Below are 12333 nucleotides of genomic sequence, written 5' to 3' on the forward strand. Positions count from 1 at the left end.
GGTGGGGAGTGTGTGTGTGTGTAACCATCTCACTGGGAGAGGAGAGGGCAGGTGGGGAGTGTGTGTGTAACCATCTCACTGGGAGAGGAGAGGGCAGGTGGGCTGGTGGGCAGGTGGGGAGAGGCGCTGTTAGATGGGAGCGCTGCCCTGGCCTCTGCCTCAGGCCTCAGCCTGCGCCTCTGCAGTTCTCTCCTGTCCCTTCCTGCTCTGAGGCGCCCCCACATCCAGGTGCCCGGGGCCAGGTCCTGCTTTGCCTGGAGGAGGACAGGCGCCTCTGAGCCCAGCTTTCTCAGCCACAGGAAAGGCAACTGGAGTGACAGGGTCCTGGGCTTCTGAGAGGCTTTAGGGCGGGGCCCTGTATCAGCCACTGCCTCTATCTCACCGGGTGCAGGGGAAAGCCCTTACTGAGGAGCTGCGACCAACCCATGGGGCTTTTGAAAGAAAAAGGACACAAACCACAAATCGGATTTACTTCTGAGTCAGAACCACCTGCAGATAGAATTTCCTGTTCCCTTGGGGTATGCACTGCTTTCTCACCAGGTGCACCCTGCCTTTCCAGCGCCTGTCCTCCCAGAGGGCAGAGCACCCCACCCAGAAGGGTGCGTTCCTGTCCCAGGCCCAGCACTGCCAGTTCATAGCCTCGCTCCTGCTGCTGGGGACAGACATGACCCAGGAACAGCTCTCTGGGGAGGGACAGCAGGCTGGGCAGCGGCCAGGCCCGCCTTCGCTCCACCATGTTCAAGGGTTTGATGACGCTGTGGAGCCCCTAGAATAGGGACTGCTGTACCCCTGACTCACAAGACACCTGGGCAGCCTCACCCACCTGAAGTTCCAGCAGGGATTTAGGGGGAACCGGCTCCTCCTTCAGCAGAACTTGATCCCAGTGTGTATTGGGGAAGAGGTGATTTCCGGTGTGGATATCAGGTGCACCCCCAGTGCCCTGGCTGACAGCCATGCCAGCGCCCCAAGCAGCCAGACCATGCGGCCATCCCTTCTTGTTCACTGAGAAGTCTTATGATGAACACCAGTTCCTACATAGATGTCTCTGCCTGGGCACTAGAAATAGCAGCTCTATAGTCAGTTCTCCTCAAACTAATGCTTCGCCATGCAGCGTGCGGCCTGTCCCGGGCGGGTTGGGGATCTACCCATCCTGCGCTTTCTGCGTCTTTCCTGTGGCCTCCCGGATCACAGGGTCAGGAGAAGACAAGGTCACCCCTTGGTACGTAGGAGTTCTCCAGAAGGCCACATGGAAGCCAACTTCAGGGTGGTGAACACACAACATAATATATAGATGATGTATTAGAGAATTTAAAAAATAAAATAAAATGCAAAATAATCACCAATTGTTTAAGCATTGTGGGGGGGTGGGAGTCAGAGGGGGTGAGTCTGATGGAAATAGAGGCTTGGCTTTAAGAATGCCCTGACAGTTCCATGCACGCAGTCAGACAGAACTCCCTGGGAATACAGGCCTGGCGCTCCTGCCCGAGGGGGTATCTGCCCAGTGCAGGGAGTGGCAGCCCACACCCTTGGAACCTTGCTCTGAGCCTGTTTCCAGAGCAAGAGGAATACCATGGACCCACCTCTCGCACCAGCTGCTGTAGCACCATGTCCAGCCACACATGGAATGCCCCCACAACCTTCTTGCTGATGCCAAAGAGCCGTCCTGCGTGTGCACGCCCAGCAGTGCCATCTGGACGCTGGTTCTGCCCTGTCCTGAGGCCATCTGTCCAAATAAAGAGCGTGTCCAATCCTGCCCGTGGCATTGACAAGGCAGCCACAGCAACCCGTTCCAGGCCGCACCTGTTCCTCACGGCCTGCCTGAGGACAGCGGTGACACCAGGCAGCCTGGGAGACTCGGCTAGGCCAGGATGACAAAGCAAGGCCTAAAACTAAAGATATTTTGGAATACTAGGTACATAGAATGAAACCTCTTCATTTCTAAAATTTAAAAATCTGACCAAGGGAAGCATTATAAATTCACTTTACCTCAGTAAATGGCTATACGTATGGTTAGGTATTAAATGCGGTACAGAAAAAATTTGGCTGAGCAACAATCCTAGTGATTATTTCATATTTCCTTCATCTTTATATAACACAGCATGTAAATTTCCATCTTCAACTTTGAGAAAAAAATAAGTTGACTTTCATATTATCTGGGAATGGTAATAACAGAGAATTAAAATATTTTAAAAATTCTTCCATCAATAATTACGCAAGTTTAAGGATGATTTACTGGCCCACAGGTGTTTAAAAGTTTGTGTTTTGTGATGGAAATTGCAACTATAAAGTAAGCTTTAGTTACTACCGAGTACACCATTTTCCTGTCTGAATTGGTAAGATGAACAGTAATATTGTACCTCATGCAGGAGAAGGCCTGCCTCTGTTCTTGGGAAACCAGCAGTCCTACATAAACAATAAGGAATTGGGCCAGGAAGGAAATGAAATTCTTAAAGGAAGTGCCCTCATAATTGTAGTTCGGTGGCTTGCAGAATGGGCTCCCAGAACACCTCTGGACTCCGGGGTCTTTGCATGAAGACCTGAGCAGGGAGGATCTCAGCCCCATACCCACACATAAGGAAAGATTCACTGAAAATGAAAATACACGTCACAGGCGCATGAGTACATATCAAATGCCTCTGCAGGGTTTTTGGCCAACTGTAATTCTTTTTTAAAAATTGTATTAAAGTCTAGTTGGTACACAATATTATATTAGTTTCAGGTGTACAATATAGTGATTCCACAGTTCTATACCTTATGAAATGATCACCCTGAAAAGTCTAGTTGGATATACTACTTTTTAACACAATTATCAAATGGCTAAATTGCTTTCAAAAGCACTAAACATAAACACACACACACACACACACACACACACACACACACACTTCCCTAAGACCATACTTGAGACCAGAACATTTCTGTGTTTAAATCATTTGTGCTACCCTGGTTGGTTTGGCTTAGAGCGTCAGCCTGCAGACTGAAGGGTTTGATTCCTATCAAGGGTACATGCCCAGATTGTGGGTTCTATCCCCAGTAGGGGGTGTGTAGGAGGCAGCTGATCAATGATTCTCTCTCATCATTGATGTTTCCATCTCTCTCTCTCTCTCTCCCTCTCCCTTCCTCTCTGAAATCAATACAAATATATTTTTTAAAAATTAGTAAGTAAATAAATTGTGTTGCCCATGTGTTAGTACTAACCTATTTCTATTACACATTACCTTTATTGAGAAAATTCAAAAAGAAAATCAAGGAATGAGAAGAAAGAAACATTTACATATTTTAGCAGGGAGCTGTTATTTCTGGGAAGACCAGGGAACATGTGTACCTTAACTAGACCTTTGAGTGAAATGAGGGTAGAATGTGGTTGGGAGAGAAAAACCAGGTAGTAAAGAAGATCCCAAGTCAGAAGGAGCTGGTATTAAGGAATTATGAATTAAAGCAGGGAAACAACATGCCAGACACAAAGACCACATAGTGGGACTCCACTTATGTGAAGTGTCCAGAAAAGGTCACCTATAGAGACTGAAAGTCGATTAGTGCTCCCTGGGGGTGGGGGGAGGAGAGGAGAGGATGAGGTTTCTTTGTGGGCTAATAAAAATATCCCAGAATCAGATTCTAATGATATTTGAACTACTCTGTAAATGTATCGAAACACTGTAAAATGGAAAATTTTATAATATGTGAGTTGTATCTCTATTATATTTTAGTTTAAATGGGCAAATCTGGGCTCTTGATACAGGCCCTTGAAGACCAGTGAAGAACAGAGTTGAAATGAAATAAGTTAAACAGGCTCTTGACATCACAGTTTGTTTTTGAGCTCCCGGAGCAGAGGATCCCTATCTGACCATTCCGTTTATCCCCTCCACAGAATTAAGCACAATATTATGTAAAATGCGTGCTTAAAGAAGCTATTAGATTAAATCCTGGCCAGCCTCCTGCACTGTCTGCCATGGTGATAAGTAAAGACAAGCTCTCTCCTCCCACCCCTTCCCTTCCCATCACCGCGTTCTCGTGTAGAAACACTCTGTCCTCTGTCTAATGGGACAGCGCAGCGTGGTCACGAAAAGCTCAGTCTAGGACACACTGACATTGGTCTAATTTCCTAGAATTGTCATCTTCACAAACAACCTTGAGCTCATGTTTTCAAGTTAGGGTTCTGGCTTTTACTTCCTAATTAAATGAAAGGGGCTTACAACTCACAAGACTTGCCTATTTAGTTATGTTTTATTAGTACTATGATCATTTCGGTAGGAATTAGAAAGACTAGTTGGAAAGCTGACTAAAATACCTGTGGGTTTTACAGTGAGGAGGGTTGTTTAGATAATGCACACAGATCACACTGAGAAAACCGAATGTGGACATTGTAAGCGATGCTTTTCTCCCACGGGCAATCGGGCATGAGAGCATCATGATGCGGCTGCCCTTGTCAGAGCACACAGAGGACTTCACCTGTGTCCTAAGGCTACAAAGACAGGAAATTAATAGGGCGAACATGTTCAAAGGCTCTCAGAGCACAGATTCCCCTCAACTGTCTCTTTCATATGATGTGGACACAATGAGCCAAGACCGCCATGCTGATTAGCTGTGTTCGCACATGGGAAATGCCAAGTCCCTGGAAAAATGTCTGAGGCACAGGTAGAACTTAGATTACACATGAATATAATTGTATTCCTACTGCTGGAGGCCTGATACCTGAAACTATAAATGGCCAATATATAATACAGAGAAAACCCAGGGCTAGAAAGCACACCCATAGCACTTACGTACCTGCAGCAATATATGAGCTCCCGCCGGCCTTATAGAGAATGTGGCTGGTGAAAGGGGCTGCACAGATGATCAGGAAACTCGCGGTCACAACAGCAACTACCCCCAGGAGCATGAAGACAGCCCAGAAACCACGGTAAACTGAAGACCCCAGGAGAAAAGGAGAAAAGAAAAACACACTTAGACTGTGAACACAGATTGTGGCGGGCGAGTTTCTTGCCCCTTCTTTTTTCTAATTGCAGCCATAGCACTGCCAGGTGGGACCAGGCTGTGGGTCCTGGCTTCTCTTTAAGTGGAAACCTCACCAGGTGACTTTGGACTCAGTGAAGTCAGCCTTAGCTCAACTCATGCTCAGGGTGTGCACCACACACATGCTTAGTAGACTTTGGGAGCTCAGTTTCCTGACCAGATGTTCTGCTTTAGATGTGGGAACACCCTAAGTTCTAAAAAGTTCTCTTGAGTGAGTACCCATTGGGTCACCTATAGGTGCTTCAGACCAAGTGTACAAAAGACATGAAAGGAATCTGCTTGTATAAACACCGCCAGTTACTTCTTGCTAAGATAATTTTTATAATAAAAATAACAAGCAAAGTCAAAAAGAAAACTTTTGTAAACAGATTGAGAGATTTTAAATTAGGTATATCTAAGATTTATTACTTTCTATCAATCTTTGTTCTTAAAAAGGTTCAAAATGAGAAGTTATAGTGATCTTTTATTTAAGGACCAGCAAGGTTGAATTAATGGATACAGCTGGTAGAAAATAGATTGTGGTTTTGGTGATATGTTCATAGTAATCAAATAAAGAGGAATCCTAATGATCAATTTTGAATGGAATAATTACCAATCTGTTAAACAAATGTATCATTTCCCAAAGGCTAAAACACAAAAATAAATTCCTTTTGGTGTAAACAAGGAAAAGCTCTGTGAATCATATTAAAATTATAATTTGTATGCAAACATAAAAACATTATAATGAAGCAAAGGATGTTTTTTCTCAACAAGCCCACCTGGCAAAGAAAAACATATGTCAATCAACTGGAATCTTAGAGAAAAATGCATGGGAAGATGGGAATTTGAAGAGTCATGCAGCTAAATGGGAAAAGAAGGCTGGGGTTTTTGTGTGAATAACTCAGTCTTGAAGGCAGGAATAACAAGTGGAATTTACCTCAAAACCAATGCTGTTGACTTTTATTCACTTTATGTGCGCCTCATCATATCACATGGCAGGTTCCGTGGAAAGTGTGAAGGGTAAAAACATTAATGAGAGGAGCCCATTCTGCCCCTCCCCTGATCACACTAAAACTGGACAATCCTGGCAAAGACCTAGCTGAGGACTCCAGAAAGCAAACTGTAGCCAGTGGTATAAGGAAGGAACTCGAATCTGTAGCTGAGGTTAACTCAGCTGCAAAGACTCGCCCAAATTTTTCCTCTTTTTCTCCTTCTGAACTTGGCCTGGAGGTGAGCTAAGTTGGGAACTTTGTAAATGGTGCAAACAGGAAAAAATACCCTAGTTAAGTCATCATTCTGCTTATAAGAAGCAGAATGAAGGGCCCCTACAAGCCAAAGTATAGGGAAAATGCCCATGTCCACTGATCTCCTTGTGTTCTCTTAGTCCTGCCTCAAAATTAAATCTGCACTGCTTCCTCAGTGGAGTCATGGACATTTGTGATCCCAAATGATGATTCAATCCTCCAGATAGATGACTTTCACATCTATTGTGCAAAAAGTAGGGGGATCATGGTATGTGTTTTCTCTTTTCCCTCCTGCTTTGCACTGTGGTGTAACTACATGAAACTGTGCCACAGTAAAGGAGGCCAAAACTCTGAAAGAGCCCAGACTTTCTTGTCAAAAAAACTGGGTAAGGGAGTCCTAGAAGCCAGAAGATGTGGGGGAAATCCCACAGACATAAGAGAACTGATATGATAATCTCTAAGTCTGTGTTTGAAGCTACTCAAGTAATGAGCTCACACCTCAAGTTACCCATATGTGGAATATGCCCAAAGAAGTATAACAAAGCTTTAAGAACTCAATTACAGTTCTTGGGTGATAAAGTCACCCAATCACTAGAGCTAGCCCTGAGGGGTGCATGCCCCCTTGACCTATATAGCATAAAAATAACTGAAAATTGAGTTGACATTGAAACTAGCATCATAGAAGAAATGAGCAGACCATGCAGGTCGATTGCCTATTCAAACAACAAATCAATATTTGCCAGAGAATTTTAACAGTATGCCTAGTCTGACAATGTAATTTTCAAAAGTCCAAATACAGTCCAAAATTACATGATATACTAACAACCATGAAAATTTGACCAATCCTCAAAGGAAGAAGCAATAAGCAGGTGCCAACCCAAAGCTTCAGATGTGTGAATTAGTGGACAGACTTTAAAATAGCTATTGGAACCACTTTCTATAAGCTAAAGTGAACACTCTTGAAACGAACAAAAAGGTAGAAATTCTTAGCAGATAAATAGAGTCTATGAAAAAGAACTAAACTGAATTTTAGAACTGAAAAATAAAATATCTGTAATTAAATATCCATTATGCAAGCTCCAGGGCTGAATGGAGATGAGAGAGGAAAGAGCAGGTGAACTTGAAGAATGAGCAATATAAATTATCCAATCTGAACAACAGAAAGAAAAGAGATTGAAAACAAAAATGACTAGATAGAGTTTCAGAGAATTGTGGGACCATATCAAATGATCTCATATTTGTGTCATGGAGTCCCTAAAGCAGAGGCAAAAGATGTCATTGCAAAAAGAATGTTTAAAAAAAATCCCTAAAACTTTCCAAATTTGGTGAAAAATAAATTTACAGGTTCAAGAAACTCAACAAATTCCAAAGAGGATAAATTCAAAAACCCAGTGATTCCACTTCTAGGAATATATCCCAAGAAACCAGAAACACCAATCACTAAGAATATATGCATCCCTAGGTTCACAGCAGCACAATTTACCATAGCTAAGATTTGGTAACAGCCTAAGTGCCCATCAACAGATGAATGGATTAGAAAACTATGGTACATCTACACAATGGAATACTATGCTGCTGTAAAAAAGAAGGAATTCTTACCATTTGCAACAGCATGGATGGACCTGGAGAGCATTATGCTAAGTGAAATAAGCCAGTCAATGAAAGAAAAATGCCACATGATCTCAGTCATTTATGGATAATAAATACCATTATAAAATGATGAACAAAAATAGATACAGAGGCAGAGCAGCATTGAACAGACTGTCAAACTACAGAGGGAAGGCCGGGAAGGGTTGGGGGTGGTAAGAGATCAACTGAAGGACTTGTATACATGCATGTAAGCATAACCAGTGGACACAAGACACTGGGGGGGGTGGTAGGAGAGGCTAGGGGAAGGTCAAGGGGGAAAAAAGGAAACATATGTACTATCCTTTGTAATATTTTAAGCAATAAAACAAAATAAAATAAAAAATATTCAGCCCAGACACATCAGAAAATTACTGAAAACCATGGACAAAGAAAAAGTCTTGAAAGCAGCAAGACTGGGGGTGAGATGGGGATGCCAATATTAAATGCATGGACCAACAGTCCCAAGGACTGAAAGTGTCCCCTGAGAAAGGGTGGCAGCCAGAAGACATCTTTAAGATGCCAGAAGAAAAGACCTATCAACCTAAAAGTCTGCTTCTAGTAAATGCGCCTTTGAGTGATGAAAGAGAAAGTCATTTCTCAAGTAGGAAAATGGGATTTATCACAGTAGACCTACTCTCCAAAGATGTGTGAAAGGAATTTCTTTAGGCTCAAGGGAAATGGCACCAGAGTTTACTTGAAACTTCCAGAATGAAGTAAGCGATAACAGAAAAGGTGAGTATCTGCATAAATATTTTCCTCATCTTAATTTATTTAAAATATATTGACTTTTGAAATATAAAAATACACTGTCAGCATAACACAGGAAAGAAATATAGGTTTGGAATCAGAGTAATATAGTGTTTGCCATTTATACACGTATGTAACCTTGAACTAGCCAGGTCCGAAAGAACCATGAAGCCAGGGTCACATGCAAACAGGAGGGAGGAATTATGAATCAGGCTACAGAGAAGACAGGAAAAGCAGAGAGACTGTAAGGAAGAGAGAAACACCGGGAGAAGGAGGCTGAGACAGAGCCAGACAGAAAGGGGGATAAATGCTCCCCAGAGCTGCTGTCACCACTGATAGCACTAGCTCCTGTCCCTTCAGTTGCTCTAACGAAATAGCCTGGCTTTTCCTTCTGCATTTCCTGGAAAAGGCAGGAGCAATGGATTTGTGTTTAAGGGAAAGGGGATCTGGCTGTCTGAAGACACAGAAATAGCTTCCAAGTGAGATTCCTTATTGCGGTCACCAACAGCATGCTTTTCTTTCCTGCCTGTGCTTCAGCATTCAAAGTTGCTCAACTTCAAGACTATTTCGAAATGTCTTGGAACATCCTGTTTCTTAGCTAGTGATATCACCTAGTTTGCATATGTGGCACACTTTGATTCCAGAATTAAATGCTCAATTATAATGAAGAATCATTATGTGGAATTGAGTAGAGTCCTTTCACTGGGTGAAGTAAAACTGAGGCCTTCAGAGAATTTTCAACATGAAGAGGATTATATGATATTGGAGCCTCTCCCCTTACTAATTTTTACTTTGATGGAGATCAGTTTTCTAATATAGAAAACAATATTATTCACCTAAGTTTATAGTAAGGATTGAGGAAATATATAAAAAGTAGCATGCAGTAAGACTTCAAATATGTTTGCTGCTATTATTACATATCTGCAGTTGGCACTTAAAAAAATCTATCTACTAATCTCATGGATCTGGAATGGGAACAAACTTTCAGTACTAATATATAGAACTGTAAATTTCAGTGGGAAGGATGTTTTTGTTTGGTTAGGATGTTTTTGTGGTTTATATTTTTAAGATTCCTAGGTCTTAAATGTGTCTCAGAGAACACTTAGTCTGTTTCCTTGTTCGTTATATGAGCCATTAAAACAGAAAAGCTTTCTCTTTGAAAGTATGGACTGTGCCAAGTGAAAATATATCTAAAATCCATCTGTGCTATTAAATACAAGTCAATGCTTACCTTGAGCAATATTGAATTTCTATTAGTTCCTATTAGAACATGAAGCAAGATTTATAATGTAAATGGGTTTACATGTACTCTATATCATCAACAGTTTGGATTAATTAAAAGAAAGTCTAATTTCAATCTGTGGAAGGCAATAATTAATGGCCATTTCCAAAGAAATGAAGTTCTGTTGATTCTAGATAAAGTGGTGGTGACTTGACTTAAAGTGTTCCTTGGTCAAGTGTGTAAACACAGAGAAAAAAAGGCACCTACCAGGAAGAGCTGCTGGTGGCTAACTAGGCTCAAATTTTAAAAAAACAGAGCCCAGTAGCCATTTCTGCACAGAGGCCTCTCAGGCAAGATGCACCTCATGGAAAAGCCTGCGCTGAACTGCCTAGCTGACCAGCAGATCCTGAGCGATGGATGAATGACTGCTCTGACACACTTGCTGTGAAAGAGAGGGCTAAGGGACTGCCTGGCTAAAGGAACCAGACAGTCTCTAGTGCCTGACTCGTTAGGCTTTTATTGTAACAGCACTTTGAGATAAAGTTTATTCTTTAGATATAATCAGTAGGGTAAGTAATATTGTGGGGACACATGTGTTTCCAGTGTCTTTTAAGCAAGGACACCCAAAGATTAAACATAAGGATTCCAGTAAACACTGAGGGGTCTGCATGTGCACAGACTTGTTTGGAAAGGTCAGGAATAATTAGGGGGGCCACCTTTGGCACATCCCTTTTCTCGGAATGTCCTCCTTACAAACTTTCCAACCAAGTCTCCTGTGCTCCCCAACACTGAACTGCCTGCCTGCCCTGTGTTTCTGTCATCTGAACCAGGACTAATAAAGGTTTCCTACAATCTTATTTCAACTAATAGGATTGAGTCTTTCCCCATCCAATCAGAGTTGCACAACCCTGGCTAATCAGAGTGGTTCTATTCTGACCCAGTGCCTTTTGGACCAATCAAACTTGAGGATTTGGAGTCCTCATTTGCATGAGGGCAGACCAATCAAGGACCAAGGGCAGGGACTTTAGTCCATATAAACCGCCTTTCCTCTGGCTCTAGGAGTACACTTTCCCTTTTCACTTAAGACTAAAGAGTGTGGTTCCTTAGCTGAGCTGAAACACTAAAGATGCCTCAGCAGAGCAGAGCTGTCTAGAGCAGTCGTGGGCAAACTACGGCCCGTTTGAAATGAATAAAAATAAAAAATAAAAAAAGACCGTACCCTTTTATGTAATGATGTTTACTTTGAATTTATATTAGTTCACACAAACACTCCATCCATGCTTTTGTTCCGGCCCTCTGGTCCAGTTTAAGAACCCATTGTGGCCCTCGAGTCAAAAAGTTTGCCCACCCCTGGTCTAGAGGGAGAGAGCCTGGCCCCAGGACTGCCTCACAGCTGAGCTGTATCAAAATTGAGCTGTTCTGCACTGAATAAAGCTTCCTTCTTTACAGCACCCCAAATTGGAGATTCCTGTTGGTGTTGAATTGGCACCAATGACCATAGATTGACAAATGTAATGAGGAGGATGACTAGTAATTAGTCAAACAACAGATGCTATAGAAATGGTTCTCCCAGTGTCTTCAGTTTATTTTCCTGAGTAAATTTTTAACCTACAGTATTACTTTTACCAATTTGCTTAGTAATTTCATTCTAGTAGATCTAGAATCATCAGCTCAGAGTATGCTGAAATTTCCTAACATATATTCCATGTAAATATTTCATTTCATATTATTACAATATTTTCACTTCTAGGAAGTATTTTCTAGTTTTCACTGGAGGACTATCCTGCTGCTTTTCTTCAGTAGAAAAAGACATGAAGTCATTGAGATGGTCTAGTTTGTTAAGTAAGAGTGTACACAGAACGCAAAGCTATGTTCCTGGCGTCTCCGTTTTCTGTTTGTTTTTTCAATCCTCATCCAAAGATGTTTATTGATTTTTTTAAAGACAGAAGGAGAGTGAGAGAGAGAGTGAAAAGTGGATGGGAGAAAGAAACATTGATTGGTCCCCTCCTTACACACACTGACCAAGGATCTAACCTATAACAACCTAGGTATGTGCCCCAACTGGAATGTAACCCACAACCTTTGGGTGTGCAGGACAATGCTCAATCAACTGAGCCACCCAGCCAGGGCCTGATGTCACAGTTTTATTTATAAAAAGTACATTACAGCCCTAACCGGTTTGGCTCAGTGGATAGAGCGTCGGCCTGCGGACTCAAGGGGCCCAGGTTCGATTCCGGTCAAGGGCATGTACCTTGGGTGCGGGCACATCCCCAGTTAGGGGGTGTGCAGGAGGCAGCTGATCGGTGTTTCTCTCTCATTGATGTTTCTGGCTCTCTATCCCTCTCCCTTCCTCTCAATAAAATATATTTTTTTAAAAGTACATTACATATAGAGTATTAACTTCATTGCAAATTCAAATATCAGATTCAAATATATATCAAAGGAACTCATATCTGGGGTATATCTAAAAGGTTAAGTTCCAAAAAGCCATAAATAGGA

General features: G+C 42.3%; 1 protein-coding gene across 3 annotated transcripts in view; it reads right to left on the bottom strand.

Annotated features, from left to right (window-relative positions):
- TMEM182 (transmembrane protein 182) overlaps positions 1-12333 on the bottom strand; it is a 72259-nt gene that overhangs the window by 12432 nt on the left and 47494 nt on the right. For all 3 annotated transcript variants that reach the window (XM_015562217.1, XM_006761100.2, XM_006761099.2), the window contains exon 4: positions 4768-4905. In XM_015562217.1, the coding sequence (XP_015417703.1) occupies positions 4768-4905 (138 nt within the window). The remainder of the gene's footprint in view (positions 1-4767; positions 4906-12333) is intronic.

This window comes from Myotis davidii, unplaced genomic scaffold (genome assembly GCF_000327345.1).
Source record: "Myotis davidii unplaced genomic scaffold, ASM32734v1 scaffold296, whole genome shotgun sequence".
NCBI lineage: Eukaryota > Metazoa > Chordata > Mammalia > Chiroptera > Vespertilionidae > Myotis > Myotis davidii.